The sequence below is a fragment of the Centruroides sculpturatus genome, unplaced genomic scaffold (genome assembly GCF_000671375.1).
Source record: "Centruroides sculpturatus isolate CEXI.00-Female unplaced genomic scaffold, Cexi_2.0 scaffold27, whole genome shotgun sequence".
Classification (NCBI taxonomy): domain Eukaryota; kingdom Metazoa; phylum Arthropoda; class Arachnida; order Scorpiones; family Buthidae; genus Centruroides; species Centruroides sculpturatus.
The window spans coordinates 433,100-459,555 of NW_019384318.1; the positions used below are offsets into that span (position 1 = coordinate 433,100).

Below are 26,456 nucleotides of genomic sequence, written 5' to 3' on the forward strand. Positions count from 1 at the left end.
GTAATGCCGCATCAAAATACCATATTTTATATTCTACACCGGCATTAAAGGCATTTGTATTCGAAGCGCACTTCTGTATATAAATACATATTTTTTTTTACGCTACAAACCTTTAAAACTGCTTTTTTCCCCGCACACCTTATCAAAACTTACTGATTTAACGCGTTTACTTAATATTTTGACGCCACTTCCGGTCGAGAAAGCGTTAATTTCGGCGATTTTCAAAGCGACGGAGCGTTATCTACACTCTCGCAGTAGTGATTTTAGGGGGAAAACTCGCGTAACTAAAATCTTATACGAGTTTATAGCGTCGCCGAATCGCCGCGAAGAAGCGTGGCGACGATAAAAATTCCATAAACGAATCCTATGTTAGAACGTACGCAGACAGAACACGAGTTTCTCGTGCTACGTACGCTCCTTTAGCGCGTGCGAGATTCTGCCACACCTAGTTTCATCGATCGACCCGTTATCTAAAAAAAGAAATAATAATAAAACTTCTGGAACTGCTCCAGATAGCGTAATTAATATTTCATTCCCGTAATGAACCATTTTAACCACTAATACACCGAAGATAAGAACCCTACATACATACATTAAAGCACGCAGTTCACCCAAGTTAAACTATCTGGAAGAAAGAAACGTGTTAAATACGGGCGGTTCGAAAGTCGGTTAACCGCTGAGAAGGCAATGCCGTCTCTGCCACGGTTAACGCAATTTTGGGCCCCGGAGGAACAAATTATCCGAGTGAGAGCGACTTATTGAACACGGGGTGGACCAAAAGTCGATTAACCATCGTCGTCTTATTTAAACACTTCGCAGAGACCGTTCATTAAATGACATCCGAGTTCGATACGCGAATTACACGATGCTTTAATAAATTCGGTGCATCCGGAACGCACGTACAGTATATCACGGGTCAAGCCACTTTTGGGCCACGCGATGCGTGTTATAAAATCGCCTATCACTTAAAAGGACAAAGATCAACGCGTACTGGAAGGCACAAAAGTCAGTTAACTGTGCTGTGTGTATTCCAGATAGGAACGTACACAACGCGGTTGACTGATTTTTGGGCCACCCAGTACGCGTCGATCTTCGTTACATCGAATTTGTTGGAGTATTGTTAATTTATACAACGAACAATGCAGCAATGTGTACTTGGCTACGGCGGTTAATCGACTTTTGGATCGCCCGTTAAAAATGCCAAAAATCTCCAAACGGGTTTAGTATTTCCTCAAATACAATTTACAGCGTCCGATGTCTAAGAGGGGGAAGGGAGAAAAGAAAAATAAAATAAATAAATGAAAAAAATGTAAAACCTCCAGCGAGATATTGTTGAAAAAAAATAATAATAAATAAATAAATAAATCTTTAAAGGGGTTTGTTTTAAAGCAGTTTACAGAAAATGTATCATCTTGCAGAATTTATTAAATGTCCCGAGTATCGTGTTTGTTTTTCTATATATATAAAGGACATCGGAGGAAGAATATGATAGCGAGAACTTCAGAAAATTGGAAAAACTAAGAAGGGGAGAGAGAGGGGGAAAATCCGAATCATCAAGAAAACAGATCGGCCTGTTGGAAAGACATAAAACCTTTCAATTTAAGCAGAAAAACAATCACTGCAAAGCTACGAAACGTGGAGATTACGGAGTTATCTCTAACTGCCGGATTTCTCTAACATTAGCTGATACCAAAGGAGGTCGTTTTCGCGAAAACACTACTCGGAAAGACCCCCCTTCTGCTGTAAAAAAAAAAAAAAATTAAAAATTTTAAAGAACTTCGACTTCTTTCCTCTCCCACTTCGTTTATCGATCCTATTTAAGAAAAGAGAAAAAAATATATATTAATAAAACCAGAAAGAAAATAGAGTAATTTTACAGCCCGTGGCGTACGTTCCATATTTTCGTGGACGCCCGGTGACGTCATACGGCAATTTTCGCGTGAGAATCGAAGTTCAATGTTCACGTGGTAACGTCCAGAAAAGGAATAGGCCAATTATCCGATGTTCCTCGTCGATAACAATGGACTCACTCAAGCAATAACAGTGTATACAAAACATAAAAAATACGTATATAAATCAAGGTTGTTTCTAATAGCGGGGTCAAGATCGAAAAATGTGGAAATGCGGGTCACTCGGATCATCCGCTAAGCCATTTTTTTTTCAATTTCTTACGTTTACGTATTAAATGGGTCGAATCGCTAACAAAAAGAAAAAGAATCTGGACCGAGTGCGGGGGGTGTTCCAAAAGTCAGTTAACCGCTTGAAATTGCAGAATTGGTGGAAACTCTGAAGAGAGTTTCTCCCAATTCCCCCTCGAATCTCCCACTCTGAGAGATTCGTATATGCAAGTGTAGCCAGAACACGCAAAAGCCAATACACGAGTTAACCGACTTTCGGACCACCCTGTACGCGTTAGATTGGCGGGAAAACGAAGTTAAATTCTACTCCGAGGGCGGGTCGAAGAAATTTGTAGACTGAAAAATATATATATATATACAAAATTACAAATCGACGAGACTACAACTCTAAAGCCGAGGATCAAAACTTCATCTTTTTATGGATTTAATGGAGTTTTACCGGTTTCCTCCTGAAAGCCGTGACAAGATAAACCTTTTATTCCGTGGAGTAACATTAAAATACACCTTTTTTTTCTAGCAACTCCCTTTACGAATTTTCCAGTAAAGTGCTTTAGAATTTTATCATAACCCTTTCCGAAACTGTTCGGTGCCACTTCGCATTTCAATAATTTTCCGCTGATGTAAGGAGAAGAAAAGAAGAACAGGAGGAGGAGGAGGACGAAGAAAGAGGACGCTTTCGTTATATCTCAAAAAACGCAGAGGGGGGATTTAAATTTAATGCGTAGCCGAGCTTAAACGTCATTTTAAGATTTCACGGAGGACCAAGCTTTTATCTACTTTTTCCTCGACGTCCAGGCAATAACCCGAACGAAAAGTCGACACGAAACTTAGCTACGCTATACACTAGATAAAGCAAGAGCACCTTAAAAGGAGGGTGGTCGTATGTTCGTCGCGATACAAAAGTTCGATCACGCTCTACTTTCGATGCGAGTGCTTCATTCGTCGCAGCTCTTCTCGCCCAACTAACTCCGAAGAGATAAATAATAAAAATAAAAGAGGAGGTCCATTCCACAATAATTTCGACGGGAAACTCCACCGGAGCGGTTAGAAAACCATGCCAAATTCGAACCGACGTTAGACAATAATAAAAAGAGCGAGTTCCCACCCAAAATTTAACATTAAAAACTTCTTTTTTTTGTGCGGTGGAGCAGCGCAATAACGTTATATTTTCGTATCTTAAAAATAAAATCTGGGCATATATTATGCATTACGGCATTTATCTGATGAATATTTTAGAGACGTGGACCGGATCCAACTCTTGACTTTTCTTTGATAAATTCGAACCTCCGAGGAGAAAAATATGAAAATAATAATAATAAAGTAAAATTCGATCGAAATTAGTTTATAGTTACGATGTATTAAGCGTTATTACTGGTGAGAAGAGCCCCGGAGAGATAAGAATGCACCGAACAATATCAATAATAAAACAACAAAATTGTATATTAAAAAGTTAAGGTATCTTCTGCGGCACGAAAGCACAATGTAATTAATTTTTAAGCAGACGGAGAAGCTCTTTAAACTTTTAAGAACGTTCGAAATATCTAATATTTAGAGAGTTGTAAAGGCCCGCATCTATGGGGATGTGTATTAATCAACGAGGGAACTGTGTAGAGAGTCGCCCAAACCGGCCATTTTTATAACTCGAACCCGCATAATTTTACCATTACGCGCGCGGGCGAGGAAAGAAAATAATAAAATTTCCAATCGAACAAGAAATTCGGAAACGAAAAAATGGAAATGTTTCCCACAAGAAGGAAAGGGGGGAGAGAAAGTAAAAGAGCAATTCTAAATTCAATCATAAAACTATATTCTACGGGGGAAAAACTTATCCGAAATTTCTATTAAATAGTTTTCTCCCCTTCCTTCCTCGTGCCCCGGGCCAATTGCATCGATTAGGATTGGAAGGACGAAGAAGAAAAGCAAATATACTGAATAAAAATGCACGGGCAAAGTATCGATTTCGATGGGATTACGTTGGGACGGAGGCTTAAAAACTCTTTATTTCTCTTCCATCTCCCAGTAGGAAAGGCCGTAGTGTCTCGACAGTGGTGGTCCGTGACGCCACAGAACGTGACGCGCGATGGAAAACGTTCACGCTAACAGTCACGCCTGGCATCCTGAGAACTAGGCACGGAGCGGTCAAGGAAGCTGCGTGTGCCTTGGCGAGTTTACCGGAGTAGAAAGACCAACCCCTCGTCCTAGCCGTTGTGCGGATTATACACCACCTCCTCCCATTACAGACTTTGACAGCCGCCCCCGTCGGTACGACATTTAAAAAAAAGTGACAGAGTTACCAACGACCTCGAGGGGGTCGGATTTATGACGAGTGGCGGTGGCTTTCCCATCCGCAGAGGGTTAAAAAAAGAAGAGGCATAGGACGAGCAATACGCATGTGAGAACGACCGCCAGGGGACCTTGATGTTCCCATCTAACGGCAGGATGTCGGACAATAATCCGTTTAACCCCACGCGGTTGGACTCGTCCTTTCGAGTCACACCTACACGCCCCGCCGGTTCCGGTCGTTAACTAAAGGCTCCAGTTTTTCCACGCCGCGTACGAACGAATTGTAACAGGTGTATGACCTACCGTTTCCCTCGTTGCCTCATTAACAATTCATTCTTTACCGGAGAACAATCGCCACTTTGACGTTATTCCAAAGAGGAACAGATTACTTCCGGTCAGCGCTTACCCACTCACACACACACAAAAAAAATCTCGTCCGAGAGAACGGAAGCGCACTAATTAAGCAAAATTTTTGTACGAAAAAAATGGAATTTAATGTGGAAAAGGCGAGGCTAATTTGGATTTCGCGAGAGGATCCTCTAAACTTTTTTAAAATCAAATCGTTTTTATTAACGGAGTGCCCAATTAGTGAGCCAACGGAGACCCCTTTCCTCCGCCAATTCGCTGTTTTTTAACAAGGTTTAACCACTCCAAAACCTTAATCTACATTAAAAAAAAAGTGAAGTCGAGAAACGGATTAGAACCCCCGAGCGATACGTCACGAATTTCGACACTAAAATCACTAACTCGGCATCTAAAACTCGCAATAAAAACGTCCCGAACACTCGGCCGAATCACACTTACACAATTAGACCTAAACGATAATATATTATATATATATAAAGCAAGGGCCGATCGATGCTAACTGTATCACTACTTAATTCGATAACAAGACGGAGGAGGAGGATGACTCAAATTACATCCAATCAAACAGAAATTAACACTTTAGTACGCTCATTAGAATTTATATTTGGAACAAACAAAAACAAGGATCTGAATATCTCTAATCTATTATACAAACACTGCGCGAGATGAATTTATAATACTCGAAACCACCAGTTAGGAGTAACTCACTCACATAGACAGACAGACACACGCACGCACCCCAGCAATTTTTAAATTAGCGATAAACACGGTTCGGACGAACGACCTTCGAATCATTATCGTCCCCTAAATTGTTTCAATTTAAGCCCGTTTAATATACATAACTCGGGGGGAGAGGAAACAACGCGAAAAAGTGGAAAAAACGGTTAATCTTAAACGCTCCCAATTAAGGAACCGCTATTACGCCACGCATTAAGACACAGGGAAGACGACTGCAGACAAATTAATGCAATTAGGTCACTAGCCTGCCTCCATTTTTTCTTCTCCATCTGCCACTTAACTCCTATTATCGTCTTTAGCAGACTGAAGTAATTTTGGATGTGGGCGTGACGGAGGGGGAGGGTAAAAAACAAGACCCAAACAACTGCCTAAACTTATTACAGGAGGGGGGATCCAACGTTCCGGTTAATGACGGGACGCCGTCTATCGATAAACGATATATAGGTCCCTCCTACGCCGAATGATTCGAACTTTGACGCCGTCGGGAGTCCAAAACTTCTCCATATACTAATTAACGCTTTAGCGAGGGGGATCTCGCCTGGACGTAATTACTGGCGAGAGTTCTACGCGTTTTTAACGTTTTATTATTAATTGCACGGCGCCGCGACTTCTAAACTGATGATCCAACTTTTCCAAGCTCTCCTCCGCGTCGATATCGCTCTATAATAAAGCTACGACAAAACCCACCCCCGGTATCAGGCAATCGAATTCGCCGAGCTTGCAGTGGAAGCCACATTCCTCCACAGCGTCGCGGACCCTGGGAGGTGGTGGTGGAGGAGGAAGGAACCGACCACGTGTTGTTCGGACCCCCCCGGACACGGCGCGATTTACCTAACCCCCCCGAAAAAAGAGACCGGAAACCGCCGGGAGGAAGAACCGAAGAATCGCGTCTCCTTCCCGGAAGTGAGTAAACATTTCTGGCGACTTCTAGCGAAAAGCTATTATTTCCGTTTCCGCTCCCGCGACGTCGCCGGTGAGTTGGCCCATAAAAGAGCTTCGACCGGGACGCATTTAAAAAGAACGTTCGTCCTCCCCTCTGGCTTCTTTATTACCAGAGTCTTTCTCGGCCGAAATTGAGCTGGCCGGGGGGGGAGGAAACTTCGCCCGAACCCTGGCCAGAGAGCCGAAAAGATCTGCTATCTGCCTTAATTAAGCCACGAAAAATGAAACTACCCCTCCCTCCGATAAGAATATGCAATACTAAGAACGGACGAGGAGGGGCTCAAACGGATATCCTAACGAAACGTGTTCGTCGTTACACGCGTGAATAAAAGATTGAACCGTGGATAGAAGGAAAATTCGAACGGGGGGTGTGGTGGTGGTTACTTACATTTAATTTCTTGATTGTGCATGTCGTACGGGTATCCGAACGAGCGCGTACGGGGATGGAAGCGGCGAGGCACAGCTGCCGAACGGCATACACGCGCGCGCGCACAGACACACAGACAGACAGCTGTGGCCAGCTGATCACCCGACTGAGGCGGGTAGAATGGGACGGAAAAGGAGGAGGAGCCAGAAGAGGTTCAACCGGACATAATGCGCCTTCTGCATGCAGACTTTGCCGACGCCATATTGGCTGGCTTCTTCCTCGGAGAACGTGACGTCGCTCATGTTTTAATCGATGAAAAATGCTGGGATAAGCAGATGCGCTTCCGTTGCCATGCTTCCACGAGTCCGAATCGATCGATAAATCCGGTAATCCGGGATGGCTTCGGGCCCTATTTTCGCCTCGACTTTAATTTAAGCGAAGGTCGATTTCGTCACTCCCCTCCTCGTTCCCGCGGATCGAAACGAAAACGTGATGAATTTGCATCCGACCGAGACTTGAAAAAACGGATAAGAGTTAGCAATACGCGAAAGGGACAACGTTAATTTAACGAGCGTAAGATGGCAGAAGCCAACGGGAGGAACGAAGAAGCTGCAAAGCCTTAACGGGTATATATAATCCAATTCAGGTGATGTTCCTTACTTCTGATCAAGATTAATGGACGGTCGCGGAAATAAAGATCGCAGAAAGATCAAAAAATAGCAACTAACTTCGCTAACTGACCTTGGCTCCCTTCTTCCGCGTATAAACACGCACTTTATCCCACTATTTTCCTTTCTATCTCCATCGAGGTTTAATAATTCTCGCGTAGAGTAACGCGGATATATATACTGTATATATATATATATATAAACCTAAAAACCCATGGCACCTTTCCTGCTCGCAGACTATTAAACAATCAAGCATTTTCTGAACAAATCTCGTTAAAATAAAGATCTAACGATGTATTACAAGCAGAAACACTTATTACTTCACTGATATTTCTATTAAAGCATCAACCCGATTTTTTTCCGACTCTAACAGGAAAAAAAGGGGGGTGGAGGATAATGAACCAACGCAGCGTAGCAAAGAGATATCAGATGTTTCTAACCGAGAGCCACATGCTAACTCGAGTTATTAATATATCTAACGAATCGTTCTTGCATTATCTCACACCACCGGGAAGACTATAAGATGCCAGATTTAACCGATTGACTTTGCCTAAGGAAATTATTTTTTTTTAAATCTACAATCTAGCGACTTTCCATCGATTTTCTAATCGATAAAAGTGTCGTGAATGTGTTTAATAATTTAAATTAAACGAATTAGTTAAATTCCTTAGCCAATTAGTCAAAGCCCGATGCGAGGTTAAGGAACACGAAAAAACGTGTAGGAAAATCCTAATTCGTGAAGAAACCTCGAGGCTAATCAATTAAAAACCGGCGAAAAATTACACGAAAATCGCCTATCTAGTCGAATAGACCAAAGACTTTTCGGCAAGTAAAGAGAGATAGAGAAAAAGGAGAAAAACAGGAAGGGGAACCGAACCCAAATTCTGATAGTTAAGCTGAAAATCTTGCTGCTCGGCGCGATTTTTATCTCCTCTAATCAAACTTTAATTAAACTTCTAATTCATTTTAGTTGTAATTAAAATAATTCTGCGTTATAGGTAATTTCCCGTTTAAGTAATTCGAATTTACTCCAGGAGCGAGAGAGAGAGAGAGAGAGAGAGAAGGTATTATGCTGACTAGTCGATTTTACGGAAGAGCACTTTGCTCGATCGAGAAACATCGTATATCATTCACGATAATTAAATCGTTAATATAAAAAATCGCACGGATTAAAACTAGGTTTGCAGAAACAATTCCACGAGCGATTGAATCCTCCTCTTTTTTTTTCTTATATACACACAAAAGGGAGGAGGGGAAAAAAATAAGATTCTAATCGGCGCGTCACATCTACATATCAATAGATGGAAGAGTTTGAAATGCAAATAATCTTTACTTTAATAGTCTAAGACGCTCCTCGTGCACAAAATCGATACTTTCGGATGACTTAAGGCTAAACGGCATCGCTGATTCTATTCGAATCGATCGTCGACTTCACCGATATACGTTGCCGTATGATTAGTAGTCATATTAGCGAAACATTCGTCGCTAGATGAAAAAACAGCGCTGCTGCGAGCGGGGGGGAAGAGGAGGAAATACGAAAGAATGCAATTAAGCACAAGTATCGAAACACGATTTTAAAAAAAAAATTTACTACACTATACTTTCCTAATGACGAATTGTTTCGGTGTCGAAATAACATTTGTATATTTAATAATTAACAATCTAATCTACAGATTAATCTGTAGATTAAATCGATTTTCGTAACGGAAAATATGTAGTAACAGCTTTTATTAGAACGGGGGGAGGGGATCCGTATCTCCCGAGTCGATTTCATCTATAAATTGTCACACGTCTTCTACATTCCCGAGCCTTTCATTTTTTAATGAGGTGCGTATCCGTCATCCATCGACGTTCTATACGAGGAGAAATGTTATCCTTTCAATGTTAAGATATAGGAGAGAACGTCTGGCCTGGCCTTTTGAATAATTCCAGTCTCTTGGCGAAAACATCATGAATAAACAAACCGCTCGGCGTAATGAATAGAAGGAGAATTTCCCAAGTTAATCTGGAAATTCCTCCACTTTCCTTCGTCGCTGGGCACCAGCGAAAATAGAATAAAAATAAAATCGAATATTAATTTCTGAGCGATTTCTTTCGCGGGATTTATCTGAATGATAAATGAAGTTTAAAAGCGGGAAAAAGTAGAAAAATTTTCCAAGTGTAATTCCCTACGGTCTATAATAATGGAGGGTAGAAAACCGAGGGAATTTCGCCACGGAAAGATTGATCATTCATCCGTGATCGGTCATCGATTCATAAAATTATCGAGGAAATTTATTATATTTTTATTCGTCCTTTTGAAAACAGTAGAAGAGAGAGAAAGGGAGGAGAAAAAAAAAAGATTTAAACTTGTGAATAGGAAATTTTTATTGGCCTAAGTCCAGTTTAGCACCAGCTCCAGGAGTGAGTGAAATTTTCTGATCGATTAAATTAATATTGGCTAATTATAATCGTGAATAATGAATCAGACTCAGAATTCTGTTTAAAAATAAAGAGGGGAAGTAATTAAGATAACTTCTGTGGAGTTTTCTTCTTCTGTTTTTTTAATGGTTCAGAGTAGAGCGATATTTTGATATATGTTATATACATAGTTCAGGTTTTAGGTGATATATCAAGTGCATGGTATACATGGCAGCTATGCAGAAACTATGTTGGATATAATCCAACAACTTGCCATTTTTTTTGTTCCCCACTACTTCTTAGTTATGAGAATTCAGATCTTATTTTAAGAGTACTTGGTACTCTATATTAAGGAACATTACAAAGGAAAAAAAAAGGAATTTTCAGGATGAATTAAGAAATACACATTTTAAATGATCACTGTGCAATTTAATAGATGAAATAGCGTAGCAGCTATTAATAACTGCTTAAAATGGGAGATAATTTGGCAATTTTTTTAAATAAGAAGACACCAGATAGATTTAAAAATTTATTACATATTTTCCTAGTTATACCTAAATTTTATACTTTAAACATTATTGTTGAGATTAAAAAATACCATTCTGACATAGACCCTTCCTAATTATGCCTTAATAAAATTTGCATTCCTTTAAAGGAAAAAAATCATTGTTTTAAATCCAGTTTATGAAACAATTTATTTAAAATTAAAAACAAATAAATAAAGGAAAAAAAAATCAAATTGTTTCATTCTGAAATAAAATCTTAAGAGAACAATTTGATTTAAGGTTACNAATTCCGGTGATGTTCCTTACTTCTGATCAAGATTAATGGACGGTCGCGGAAATAAAGATCGCAGAAAGATCAAAAAATAGCAACTAACTTCGCTAACTGACCTTGGCTCCCTTCTTCCGCGTATAAACACGCACTTTATCCCACTATTTTCCTTTCTATCTCCATCGAGGTTTAATAATTCTCGCGTAGAGTAACGCGGATATATATACTGTATATATATATATATATAAACCTAAAAACCCATGGCACCTTTCCTGCTCGCAGACTATTAAACAATCAAGCATTTTCTGAACAAATCTCGTTAAAATAAAGATCTAACGATGTATTACAAGCAGAAACACTTATTACTTCACTGATATTTCTATTAAAGCATCAACCCGATTTTTTTCCGACTCTAACAGGAAAAAAAGGGGGGTGGAGGATAATGAACCAACGCAGCGTAGCAAAGAGATATCAGATGTTTCTAACCGAGAGCCACATGCTAACTCGAGTTATTAATATATCTAACGAATCGTTCTTGCATTATCTCACACCACCGGGAAGACTATAAGATGCCAGATTTAACCGATTGACTTTGCCTAAGGAAATTATTTTTTTTTAAATCTACAATCTAGCGACTTTCCATCGATTTTCTAATCGATAAAAGTGTCGTGAATGTGTTTAATAATTTAAATTAAACGAATTAGTTAAATTCCTTAGCCAATTAGTCAAAGCCCGATGCGAGGTTAAGGAACACGAAAAAACGTGTAGGAAAATCCTAATTCGTGAAGAAACCTCGAGGCTAATCAATTAAAAACCGGCGAAAAATTACACGAAAATCGCCTATCTAGTCGAATAGACCAAAGACTTTTCGGCAAGTAAAGAGAGATAGAGAAAAAGGAGAAAAACAGGAAGGGGAACCGAACCCAAATTCTGATAGTTAAGCTGAAAATCTTGCTGCTCGGCGCGATTTTTATCTCCTCTAATCAAACTTTAATTAAACTTCTAATTCATTTTAGTTGTAATTAAAATAATTCTGCGTTATAGGTAATTTCCCGTTTAAGTAATTCGAATTTACTCCAGGAGCGAGAGAGAGAGAGAGAGAGAGAGAAGGTATTATGCTGACTAGTCGATTTTACGGAAGAGCACTTTGCTCGATCGAGAAACATCGTATATCATTCACGATAATTAAATCGTTAATATAAAAAATCGCACGGATTAAAACTAGGTTTGCAGAAACAATTCCACGAGCGATTGAATCCTCCTCTTTTTTTTTCTTATATACACACAAAAGGGAGGAGGGGAAAAAAATAAGATTCTAATCGGCGCGTCACATCTACATATCAATAGATGGAAGAGTTTGAAATGCAAATAATCTTTACTTTAATAGTCTAAGACGCTCCTCGTGCACAAAATCGATACTTTCGGATGACTTAAGGCTAAACGGCATCGCTGATTCTATTCGAATCGATCGTCGACTTCACCGATATACGTTGCCGTATGATTAGTAGTCATATTAGCGAAACATTCGTCGCTAGATGAAAAAACAGCGCTGCTGCGAGCGGGGGGGAAGAGGAGGAAATACGAAAGAATGCAATTAAGCACAAGTATCGAAACACGATTTTAAAAAAAAAATTTACTACACTATACTTTCCTAATGACGAATTGTTTCGGTGTCGAAATAACATTTGTATATTTAATAATTAACAATCTAATCTACAGATTAATCTGTAGATTAAATCGATTTTCGTAACGGAAAATATGTAGTAACAGCTTTTATTAGAACGGGGGGAGGGGATCCGTATCTCCCGAGTCGATTTCATCTATAAATTGTCACACGTCTTCTACATTCCCGAGCCTTTCATTTTTTAATGAGGTGCGTATCCGTCATCCATCGACGTTCTATACGAGGAGAAATGTTATCCTTTCAATGTTAAGATATAGGAGAGAACGTCTGGCCTGGCCTTTTGAATAATTCCAGTCTCTTGGCGAAAACATCATGAATAAACAAACCGCTCGGCGTAATGAATAGAAGGAGAATTTCCCAAGTTAATCTGGAAATTCCTCCACTTTCCTTCGTCGCTGGGCACCAGCGAAAATAGAATAAAAATAAAATCGAATATTAATTTCTGAGCGATTTCTTTCGCGGGATTTATCTGAATGATAAATGAAGTTTAAAAGCGGGAAAAAGTAGAAAAATTTTCCAAGTGTAATTCCCTACGGTCTATAATAATGGAGGGTAGAAAACCGAGGGAATTTCGCCACGGAAAGATTGATCATTCATCCGTGATCGGTCATCGATTCATAAAATTATCGAGGAAATTTATTATATTTTTATTCGTCCTTTTGAAAACAGTAGAAGAGAGAGAAAGGGAGGAGAAAAAAAAAAGATTTAAACTTGTGAATAGGAAATTTTTATTGGCCTAAGTCCAGTTTAGCACCAGCTCCAGGAGTGAGTGAAATTTTCTGATCGATTAAATTAATATTGGCTAATTATAATCGTGAATAATGAATCAGACTCAGAATTCTGTTTAAAAATAAAGAGGGGAAGTAATTAAGATAACTTCTGTGGAGTTTTCTTCTTCTGTTTTTTTAATGGTTCAGAGTAGAGCGATATTTTGATATATGTTATATACATAGTTCAGGTTTTAGGTGATATATCAAGTGCATGGTATACATGGCAGCTATGCAGAAACTATGTTGGATATAATCCAACAACTTGCCATTTTTTTTGTTCCCCACTACTTCTTAGTTATGAGAATTCAGATCTTATTTTAAGAGTACTTGGTACTCTATATTAAGGAACATTACAAAGGAAAAAAAAAGGAATTTTCAGGATGAATTAAGAAATACACATTTTAAATGATCACTGTGCAATTTAATAGATGAAATAGCGTAGCAGCTATTAATAACTGCTTAAAATGGGAGATAATTTGGCAATTTTTTTAAATAAGAAGACACCAGATAGATTTAAAAATTTATTACATATTTTCCTAGTTATACCTAAATTTTATACTTTAAACATTATTGTTGAGATTAAAAAATACCATTCTGACATAGACCCTTCCTAATTATGCCTTAATAAAATTTGCATTCCTTTAAAGGAAAAAAATCATTGTTTTAAATCCAGTTTATGAAACAATTTATTTAAAATTAAAAACAAATAAATAAAGGGAAAAAAAATCAAATTGTTTCATTCTGAAATAAAATCTTAAGAGAACAATTTGATTTAAGGTTACGTAAACTAGAAACCAGTTAGACTATAAGAAAATCTAGTTGAAAAGTATCGGAATTCCAGCTATAAAAATGTATAATCTAATTTTGAAAGGAAAATGGCAAAGCTTTAAAATTTAATAGTTAAAATTTTAAATGTAAACAGAAGTAATTCTGATATTTTGTTTTTATTAAAGTCAGATTCATTCATCCTCCTCATGCCATAAATTGCATTAAAATCAATAAAAAACTGGCATTCCTTAAAAAAAAAAAAAAAACTACATCAAACTTATTTAACAAAATTATATTCTAGCATTTATGGTTTCTATATTTAATATTTACATATAATATAATCTTTAATATTAAAGTATGGCATTAAATATATCATCAGCAGTCCAATGCAGAATAAATCCAAGAGGTGTGGTTAGTCGATTCTATTTTAAATGGAGCACGTTATTCTTTGGTAGCTCTAAGAGGTTAGTTAAGTACGGGTACGGCGATTGTTAGAGTTACGAATTTTGTTATTGATTCGGAAGCAGTGTAGAAATTTAATTAATCAGCCATTATTATAGATGAATTGGGCTGTAATAATGCAAATTAATTTGGAATAATACTCTATCAGTTTCCATACAGGTCACATTCAAATTTATTAAAAATGAAAGCAGATACATTACAGAATAAGAGAAGAAAAAAATAGATAAATTTTCTTGATCTATCAGTATAAAAACAGACAAAACTGCAAATTTTTATAAGCATATTTTTAAACATGCAACTAATATTTTCATTTTAAGAAGTGAAAGTCACTTATTCAATTGAATAAGTAATGCTGTTAGCATGTAGAATTTTGTCACTTACTAAATGAAGCAAAAAATAAAAAAAAAACTAATTTACTTGAAATTTTAAATTTGCTTTAAATAATAATATCAGTTAATCTACAAATTGCCTAAATTAGTTTTAGAAACATAAAAAACTTCCTTTACAAGTCAAATTCATTTAATTATATCTAAAATTACATCACCTAACTAATGCGGAATATTGAAGAATAATTGATTAAAAAATTAAATCATCTCAATCATACAAGGACAATAAAAATTCAGATATTCATTAATTAAACCTGATCTACAAAAAAATTAACTGGAGGTGAAAAATTAAATTTTATGTCTCAAGCATTGTCTAAACTATTTGATTTTAATCAATTATATATAAAAAAATTTAATACTTTAAAATTAATGTTATAAGCTTCTTTAATATACTACAAGGATGGCCAACTAGACAACATGCCTTGAGAGCTGCCCTTAAGAAGTCAACATTCTAAACAAGCTAATGATGTTGCATTGTAACACCGATGGTAATGGTGTCATGACAATACCACATTTTGGCTTTTATCAATCAGGTTAAGTTTATTTACTGCATGCATGTTGACATAATGTGATTTATCCATTCTAATAGTAGTAATAGTAGTACTATAGCAATGTTATCTATACTTTTCATTCAATTTCAATGTTCAGATATCTAAAGGAGGAATTCTACCAACGTTCGAGAGCTACGCGCAACTTGTGAGCTGTGCTTCGGCCATTATTGTCATACTATATTTAAATACTTTAAATATCAACAACTATTATTAAATTACATTAATTTTAAAATTACATTATTGCTCTTCAAATATTTACATTATTTCAGTAAATTTTAAAACTTTATATAATTTAAGAGAAATGTGTATCAATTTTAAATTACATCAATTGAATAATTTATTACAATCAGTAATAATATAATAAATTTTAAAAATTCCTATAAAATTATAATATGCAATTAATAAAATATGAGACTAGATCAATGTTACTTCAGAAATGAAGTGAGAGTAATGAAAAATATATTTACATCAGGAATTGAATATTCATTTTTAATTAAGGCTAAGGTTTTTGACCACAGAATAAAGGAGGAAACTATTTCAGTCCGATACCTATTTTCTATAATCCGAACAATGACAAATGGTCATCATTCTAAGGGGAAAAACAACACTATAGATAGAAGATTAACTATAAAGCTTACACCCTGCTTATAATCCAATTAATTATTGTTTTTTATATTTACTAAAAAAAATATTCTGTAGAAAAAAAAGTATATTTTATTTATAATTCATCCAATATTTTTGTTGCTACTTAATGTCAAGCAGGATATTTATGAAGACCAATCAATGAGCTGTCTAATACGGTATCATATCATTTCACAAAATGTCAAATGTATCTAAAAAAATATTTATAGGCATTTCAAATATATCAGAAACTGCATAACATTGAAGTGTTCTATGATCTTGAAAACTACACAAATTCAAATTAAAGATTAAAAATTGCTATTGAAAAAAAAATTGATACTTAAACATTTCTGAGAATGTTAAATCCAAAACACATCAAATACTTTCATTCACTTAATCACACAAAACAATGCTTAAAATGAGTCAGAAATATAATATTGTCATTGAAATTTTAAAAAAGATATACAAGAAAAACATTGCTAGATTAATCAGAAAAAGCTCAATTCATAAAGTCCCTTATAATAAATCATTATCAAGTTTCATATCTAAAATTTAGATATTATTTAAAATTTTATTAAATTTAAATTTAATAAATATCAATTATTCAATATTCCCAGCATTTTTTTAAAAATATTTAATGAAAACACGAGAACAATGTGATTTATTATAAAATTGGCTTAACTTCTTTTTGTTTTTAATGATTTCAATAAGATAAGAATTGGAATTTTCTTAAAACTTATTCAGTCTTATTTCAAGAATAAAACAACCCATGCCAAAAGGAACAAAGTAAAAATGCCAATATCCTCATTTCTGCTAATGAATTGTTTTGAAAAATCAATATTTCTCATTCCATGAATATGGCAAAGTTTTGATTACAAACATTGTTTATTTGATAAACTTTTTTTTTTATTACTGTTAGACAGTAGCCAGTCACACATACAAAAATTGCAAACTAATAAAAAAAAAAAGTTCAGAACATCAACCCTATTATGTCTTCCTTACCCTGTTCATACATATTGGTTATGAATCAACTAAAAAAACTTTGGATCTTCAAATCTGTTTTTATTTGAAAGCAGCAAAATAAAATTCAGAGTTTTTGCTTCTTTGGTCGATACCAAAATTGAACTGAAAGGAGGATCTTTAAGAGTTCGTAAACAGTTCTGAATAGAAAAAAAATTACATTCTGAAGCAGTTTTCTATTGAAGAATAGCGTCCTACAAAATCAGAATTTTGGTATAGGGTCAACATTCATTCTTAAATTAATAGCATTAAGAATAAAAAGAAAACAAAATTAAATGTATGATATATAACAAATTAAAAATCAAGATAGTAAGAAGTCAACTCTCTTTAACTTCAGATGAAGGAAATAATAAATTTTCAAAAAATCAATTGTCAAAATACAAGAATTTAATGATTCTCTTCCTTAAAGAGTTTCTCATAAAAAAATAAATTTCACAAAGATAATTATCATTTTATTCATCCATTTGTAAAAATTGAATACAAAGTCAAATAATTCAAATCATTAAACGAATATAAATAAAAACAGTATTAATTACTATAATAACATAGAATAAAAAAGAATTTAATAAGAGGAAAAAGTTCTCATTCATAAATAAGCAATCAATTTAATAAACTTTTTATATTATTATTTTAGATATTGTATTTATAATTAGAATTATTTCATATAGAAGTTTAATATACATTAAATTTGTGATGACAGATCAACTTTAAATTTTCTAAGAGTTCATTTTAAAAAATTAATATTAAGTAATACTTAAAATAGTAAGTTTTAAATAATAAAAATTAACTTTGTTGTTTTACAGTAGTTTTGATTAATAAACAAAAATCACAGAACAAATGTTCAATGTTTAACTATTCTATTCATAATGTAAATATAGAAACTGCAAATACGGAAAATCAGAAATGTGACCAAATTAATTACGACTGAAAATATTTGTAATTAAATTGTTTTTGCTGTTTTTGAATGTTTCGTGAATGTCTGAATGTTAGATTCATTTGTTTTAATAGTAAAATTATATCCAAACTTAGTCACAAGAGCCATAGCCTTTTCTCAAACAAGAAATCCTCATTAACTCAACGATCATCAATAAAAAATGCAAAAAGGATTCAAATCTGTAAGCTAACTAATAAACAATCCTCAACTACCACAAGATCAACAACACGAAGCATTTGAAAGATGCAATTTCTATCACAACTGGAAACTGACCAAAACATTTATCAGCAAGTTCATGTAATCTTCCCGTAGCTCACAAACTTTTAAGGATAAATGAATATATTATCTTTTAAAAAGAAAAAATAATAATAATACATCTAAATATAAGCCAAATATCACTGAAATATTTTTTGTTACAATTCCAGTATTTTTTAAATTTGATGGTAGATAATATCACTTCATCAACACTATTATAGTTCCAATTATAGTAAATAATTAAATCAGAATTACAGTCCAAAAAATTTAGCAATATTTATATATATTTTTGGGCTATTGTTCATTTATTTATATATAAACAAATTAGCAAATAATGACAATTATATCTGATTAAAATTAATTAAAATTGTTAACATATATACTTTAAGCACATTAGATATTTGAAATGAAATAAGAACACAATTTCTTGAATTCATAAACAAAAAACTATTGCTATCATTTATTTTACATTATTTGCCTACCATTGATAGAAAAGGGTCATTGCACAAAAGATTTACATAGAATGGAGAATACCAAGAAGGTGGCCAATTATTCAAAAGAAGTGGGACTACTGATGCAAAGTCTGGCCAGATAAGAAAATATTTAGATTATAGTAAACACCGAAAAAGTTTTAAATGATTCTGTAGAGTACTTTTAGTTTTTATATAAACAATTTAAACGACATTAGCCATTCAGTACAATTTAAGTTGTATTATTCAACAATATTCATCTTAGCAAATTATATAATTTGAAGTGACAACTACATGTATTCACCTTCATAGAAAAATATACTACTAAAATTTAGAAATTTAAATAAAATATGGTTTTATATTGAATTTTGTTCTTTTCTTAGACATCATTAATTATCAAAATCTAGAAAGAAAAAAAAAAAAAGAGCACTTATTAAATGGCAAAACTAATTTTTTTATTTATTTCATCTCTAAAAATATTTCAAGCTACTTTTGATTCAAAATCAAACTCATTAAATATTTAGTCTTTTTTCATTTATAGAAATTAATTAAATAATTTTTTCTTAAATCCTGTCATTGCTGCTGTTTTTTAATAATTACTTTCTGATGTATCATCTTTTAAAATTATAAACAGCAAATCTAAACAAAAGGTCAAATCATAGCTAAATTCAACTTTAATCTTATACTAATGCAATAAAACAAACAATAAGTTCTACTAAAAAGCAAACCAAAATTATCATCTTTTAATAGTTTATAGCCTTTAGTGAGTCAATAGAACAATATTTCTTTTAAAAAATTCCTTATATATTCCTATTAAATATAATTATTCTTTGCATAAGAGTAAATTAAACACAACCATTACATTATAGATAGTGTAAAATTTGTTGTTGTTCTTATTAGCATTAAAAAACATGTTAATGAACATATTTTGAATAAAACAGGAAGAAAAACAATCTCTCTCTCTTTTATAAGTGAGTTTAAGTTAATAAATCCTTAAGAAGTTTAAGCTATTTATGATATGAAAAATTTATTCAAATGATGGATTAACATTTTAATACGGCATCAAATAGCTTTACACTAAAAAAGTGAGACTCAATAATGAATATCGTTCTTTAAACTTGTTTAATATAATTTATTCTTAAAATAAAAACATAAGAAGTTTTTTTATTTTACAGTGTTTTTGATACTTTATCTTAAAAATTTCACATAAAATTTGTACATGCTAGAATTATTAAGCCTTTAGTCTGTTGACAGCACGACAGACACAAACACAGTTTTAAATTCACTGTTTCAAATTTAAATATTGAAAATTCCAATAACGTGTATGCACATTTATATTAAAAAAATCAAACTTCAATTCTTTACTTACTGAAATCTGTGTAGCATGTTTTCTAGTCACTACATTAACTTATTAAAAGTTGCAAATATGGTTTTAATGATGAGAACTGATAATTCACACTTATTAAGGCAGTTCAGTAAAATTAAGAGCATTAAGGAGCTTCAAAACAGTTCTGCAAGGATGAACATTTAAAAAAGATAAGTAATGACATTCACATTTAGGAATAATTCTGCAGAAAAGCTTGTCGCAGAGAAAAAATTGCTTGTTTACGTAAAATCTACTGAATTTTAATTATCGTAGCAAAAATTTATTAGTTTTTCTCTCACACATTAAATTTTTAAAATGAATTACTTATCCACAAAAATAATGAAGTTATATTTCATAAAAATGATTAAATTAAACTATTATTTAACATTTAAGAACTAATTTAACATCTAATGTAAGTGTCAGGAAATTTGATTGTATATCATTAATTTATAAAAATATTTCCTTCATAATAATTATGAACCATTTTGGAGCAATTTCACATGAGAATACATCACTTAATATTATTCTAAATTTAACTTCTATTTATGTAAACTTTATTTATAACAAGATAAATATTACATTTGATATTATTATGGTATTTTAGATTTTTATATTTACTAGCTTATGTTTGATACAAAGTATATTAACAAATTCATTTGATAACAACAACAACCTTCTAACTGCTTTGTCAAATCCTCCATGTTTATAATCCTAAGTAATGCAACTCACCATTAATTAATCCCAAGAACTTTTGGTCCAAAAGTTCCTGGGATTAATTAATGGCAAGTTGCTTAAGTCTACAAACATGGAAGGACTCAAACAAAACAATTAGAAGATTGATGAAATTAGATTTAGAGTTTTTTTGATTAGTATTAATTTGATATTACAAATTTATGAGTATTAACATAAATTTTTATCTCTATTAAATATGTTGCATTCTATCAGTAAGTATTAAATTCTTAATTATGATAAGAAGATATTAAATAAAGTTTTCTTCATCAGCTATTACTATCATAACAAAGATTCATTTAACAGCTATAGTTAAAAAAAGCCACATATATGTAGAACATCAAAATGTTATACTTGTATTTAAGTAAATTACATTTTCTAAATGAGACTGTTATAAACTTTCCATCGAACATTACGTTTCAAGAAAAAATTTTATGCTTTTGTTTTACAAAATGTAATGAATATCTAATGAGCTATCTCGAGGGAAAAAAAAAAAATGTAATTAAGACGAGAGATAACTAAATAAAACAAAATTAAAGTGTGCAAAGAAAACACATAATTAAAACTATTATTTCTGAACTGAAAAACTAATTTTTTTTATCTATTTCAAATTTGAAAAACATTAAAAATGAATTTATTTTAAATCTGAGAATTAAGAAAATTAACTAAATTTTTACATTCTCTATAATAATAAAATAATAAAATTAAAAAATAATAATAATTATTATTATTTAAAGTATACTGGATCCTGTCCTGGATCATGCAGTTCTTGAGGCATTCGATTAACTCCAAAACATTGGTAGTGGTGTACGGGTATGAAGGAAGGTTGTCTAAGATGTAGTAATTTTATTTATATATACTTATACATCACTATACTGTAATTTAAAATTTTGAAGAATCTTATTTATTTAAGATATAAAGAAAATCTCCCTTCTCCTCTAAGGAGAAATATAAAATATACCAAAACAATTAACAACAACCCAATTATAAGTATAAATGAAGAATGTGAATATTAAAACAATAAATCCAGGAAAAATTTTAATGTAATAATGAAAATTTTTAAAAGAATGTCAACCACAAAGAGTAAAAGAAAAGGTTTATTTTGTTTATATAGTGAGCAGCAAGTCAGGAAACACCTAGCTCATAATTATGATGCATTCATTAACTGTGCTAGGTAGAAACTATTCTTTTTCTCAAACATTTCACATTTCAAAACGATAACCATTTTGCATTATATTTTAATATTTTTGTTAATATTACTGCAGACCAAAGACAAAAGACTAATTTTCATGAAGACATTTGTGAATCTATTTGTTAGAATTTGTGAAATTTTATATAACAGAATTCTAACTAGGCCTTTTCTGTTGACAGATATGCATATTTACACTTAAAACACAAATACTGTATTTAAGTTAAAGTAACTGAAATTTATTTAAAATAAAAGAAAATAAAGATAATTTCAAAAATTATCCACTTATTTGACAAGGTACTCAAACAGGCTTCCATCACATATGATGCATTGACCAATTTGCTGGGAGAAACTTTGTCTACTGTTGACTAACATTTCAGAAAGAACTTTTGTGATTGCAAATGTAATTTTGTCTTTTAACTCATCTAACTTTTGAGGAGCTTCAGCATACACAAAGTTTTTTGTGTCCCAAAAACAGGGTGGAGGTATCTACAGCCATGTAATGTGTCCCACATGTCCAATAGACTTATTGAAACATTTCCCACTTAGCTATTCTCATACTAGCTATGCAGAGTGAGCTAAAGTGGCATCTTTCTGGAAAATTAAATTCCACAATTGTTCCAAAGGAAGATTATCAAGTCTCAGTTGTAATAGTTTGCAAGCAGGTCTAAATATCCTATTTACTGAATTCCTGAAAAAAAATGGCCTGATTACATAGTTTTTGTAAATCTCTCACCAAACCTTTACTTTATAAGACAATTTTGTTTGTTTAGCACTTTGATTAGAAAAAAATAACACTTTCTCCAAGATGACAATATTTCTGTAAAATCTCAATTGCCAATCATTTTTCATGTGTCTGATGACAGAATGGTTTGTCAATAGGCTTCAGTGACTGGTGAATTTGCAGCTTGTAGAGATGGAACTTACTTTCATGTAAAATACCAAAAACAAAACCTTGCAATACATTAGCTATTAATGCAACATTACTGAAAGAAAGATTAGGGTTGTCTTCTAGTCATGCTGCTATGTTACATCAATGAATTTTTGTTCATTCATTGAAGGCAACCACATTAGGATTTGTCATAGATGTTTCTGTTTGAATTTTCCTAACAATTTTGATATTGCACAATAAGTAGAAACCACTCTGGATAACTGAAAAATAGTGCTGGAGACAGTGTATCGGAAGCAATTATTTGCAAGAAAGCTAAAAAGATACATGCTGATCTCACGAAAAATCAAGCAGAAACTAGCCAGGAAAGCGAGGTGTTTAAAGCCAGCCATTTTTTTTTTACACGAGAATTCGAGAATGGATTAATCATTTTTACATTACTTCTTATGGGAAAGGTTGGTTTGGTATACGTCCAAACATCGGGAATGGATTAAGGTCGTATACCGAGGTTCCACTGTATTAGTATTATTAGAATATATTATTAGTATATCTGAAGTGCAGAGCTCCCGTTGGGATTCAGCTTGCTCCCTTGTTTATTGCGTTCATCACCTCAGTGCAGAGTATTTACATCTATTCAAGTGTTGTGCAAATCATGGCTTTTAAAAAAAACAGAAAGGTGATTTTAATTGAAACAAAGCAAGACATCAAGACATCGTCAGAAGGAGTGAAAGTTGACAAAAACTTCCTTGTCAAATGGGGAGAGGTTCAGGAGTTTATCAACACTCATTATCCAAACACAGCTGAGGCCAACAGGATCAATGATCTCTACAATGACACCCTTGCCTGTCATTTCTGACAGGTATGAAGAAGAGAGAGAAACAGACCACATTGGACATGTTTTTCAAGAAGCCAGCTGCCAAAAAACAAAAAATGGAACAAGAGGAGTTGACCCTGCAAGCTCTGATAGCCTCTCCTGAATCTGACTCCAATTAAAAAACAATAAAAAGAGACCTGCTGAAATGTGTAAAAAGTCTGTATCTGTACGAATGTGTGAAGAAAGTGTTCCTCCGCATCCTCCTCACATCTGATTACCCGGCATAATTGGTGACTACTCTATTTTCATTTTTTTTTATGGTACAATATGGTTATTTTATGCTGCGGAACGAATTATATGTATTTCTATGAGAAAATGTCTTTTGTATAACGGACTTTTTACTTAATGGACGTGCACCTGGAACTAATTAAGTACATTATACGATACACCACTGTATTACAAATATTTTTGATCTGTAAATAAGACTTAAACATTTTTAAAAATTATCATTACAAAAATCCATTTGTGTCACTTAAGCATTAAATTATGGTCTAGAGCAGGGGTGGCCAACAGTTTTTCCCCGGGCCGGATTGGAAAGAAAACTTTTTCCATGGGCCGAACCATAGGCTGCCCTAGGAAGATTTTGAGGCGGTGAGAGATCTCATTGTAGTGTCACCCTGTAGAGACTGAATTGTAGATAGATTTTACAGATACATTTTTCACATTATTATGCTTTGTCAACACTCTACGCTGTACTTACGAGAATTGTAATGGAGGGTTAACTCTAAACGCACAGTGAGTTGTTGACCTTTTTTTTTCTTTTTAGGCGTCAGAAGAATTTTTCATCAAGCTACTTGGACTTCAGCACATACTACTGAGAGATTGATCGCGGACCACATAAATTCATTAGACAGGCCCGATCTGACCCGCGGGCTGTCTGTTGACCATGCCTGGTCTAGAGAAAAACAGATTTTGGAATTATTTTTGTCTTTCATTTCCAACTAACAAAATTTTTTGTTTTCAATTAATCTAAACATTTCTTCTCAGAAAACTCATGTTTAGGATTAATTCTAAAAAAAAATTATGATTATAATATTTACAGTACATTCGGTCACTCCTTGTATAGAACATTCAGGAACTATTCAAATCATTTTCTAAATATCTGCATTAATATATCATTTACCATTAACAGTCAGAAATAAAATCCTACAAACATCTGTGATAGAATTACTAAAAATTGCCTTGTTTTTCACAAAAGTTTATTTTAAAAATATATATGCATACAAATGTGAGTGATCACCTGAATCAATTGTATGCCACATCGTGGAAGAGACGATATTTATATCATGCAAAGACATTTTGCATCTTAAAGACAACATTAAATCACATTGTATTAGACTTAAGACAAAGATGAAAAGGCAAATTATACAGATTTAGAGATGACAAAATAAAATAATAATTTTCAGTGAATTGTCTTACCATCTCACACTTTACAAAAATTCTTTCAAAGTTCAAAATTGTTTTGTATCTTGGATTTATGTAGAAAAAATGTTGAAAAAATAATAATAAGAATGCTCACAATTTTGATTAAACCTGCTTGGACATAAAAATTAGTCAAATGAAGAGACTAAACAAATATGGAAGAGAAAAGATGATAATAATGAATGTAAGATTTTAAGCAAGACTATCAATCATCTCTCTTCATTTCAATACAGTTTACTAAAAATAAAACATATATATCCAATAAATGGATGCTAAAAAGAACGGTATCATGTATAAGATATATTAAACATCAATAAAATTAGGTCTTAAGAAAAGTTATCAACTGCTCTGATCTATGAACATATTGAGCTAGATACAGGGCTGAGGGAGTCAGCAGTGGTTTTTTTGGGGAGTTAATGCTGACTCCAGAGTTAATATTTTCAGCTTGCTGACTTCAACACCAACTTCTCAGTATTTACTGTATAACTTATATATTATCCACCATTTCATCACTGACAAGTAATTTATTAGGATAATTTAACTAATTGTGCTGGTTGTCTAATGATAATTACACAATTGTAGCTATTTTTTTTCTCTTTATTCAAAAGACAAGAAGAAAAAATTTATAATGCCCCATATATAAAAATAATAACCTTACAATGTTTCAAACTTTAGGTTCATCTAATCCTGATATATAAAGGTGGCCACAGATATTAAGGAAATCCTTTGAGGAATAATTATGCAGGCCTGGCCTTGAGGAAATTCTGACACAGGAGGAAAATCTCTCACAGTTAGTCATTCAGCCATGCATCTAATGACAACGTACTGGCTGTTCTTGGATGTTTATTGGGAACAAATTGTATTAAAACTTGGAGGAAAAAACATGTGCACAGAAGTCTATGGTGTAAATAGTAGTAGTAGTAGTAGTAGTAGTAGTAGTAGTGATCTGGGTGGCACTTATCACAAAATTAATTTTTCAAGAGAAATCTTGGGATATAGATTCTGTTAAAAAGCATCAATTATCAGCGAAAGATCAATGGCAAGTTGAATTTACTACCAAAAAAAATTAATGGATTAAATTTTATAGACAAAAAACCATCGGATATAACTAGCTGGATCAAACAGTAATTTACAAAACTTATTAAATTATTTCTCAACGTATAAAGAATTATTTTTATTTAAAGGTGGCTAGATAGAAAAAAATCTTTTTAAAAACTGGAGCTACAGTTATTTAGACGTTGAACTTCTTGGGTGTCCAAGATCAGATAATATTAAAAAGAATTGTAATTACCACAAATATTTTAAAAAGCATTGTTCTTTTCGCAATATTCTATCTTACAAACAATTCTTAATTGAACAAAACATAGATATTTTCAAAATCAATATGTTG

The 26,456-nt window shown here is 33.2% G+C and overlaps 1 protein-coding gene across 2 annotated transcripts in view; it reads right to left on the reverse strand.

Moving 5' to 3' along the window:
• Nucleotides 1-26,456, reverse strand: part of LOC111624371 (cytohesin-1-like) — a 78,868-nt gene that overhangs the window by 42,237 nt on the left and 10,175 nt on the right. The window contains exon 1 of one of the 2 annotated variants that reach the window (XM_023367206.1): nt 6,856-7,645. The exons of the other annotated variant lie outside the window; for it this stretch is intronic. Coding sequence (XP_023222974.1) covers nt 6,856-6,877 — 22 coding nt within the window. The 5' untranslated portion in view covers nt 6,878-7,645. Of the gene's footprint in view, nt 1-6,855; nt 7,646-26,456 lie in introns of those variants that run through there. 2 annotated transcript variants of the gene reach the window in all.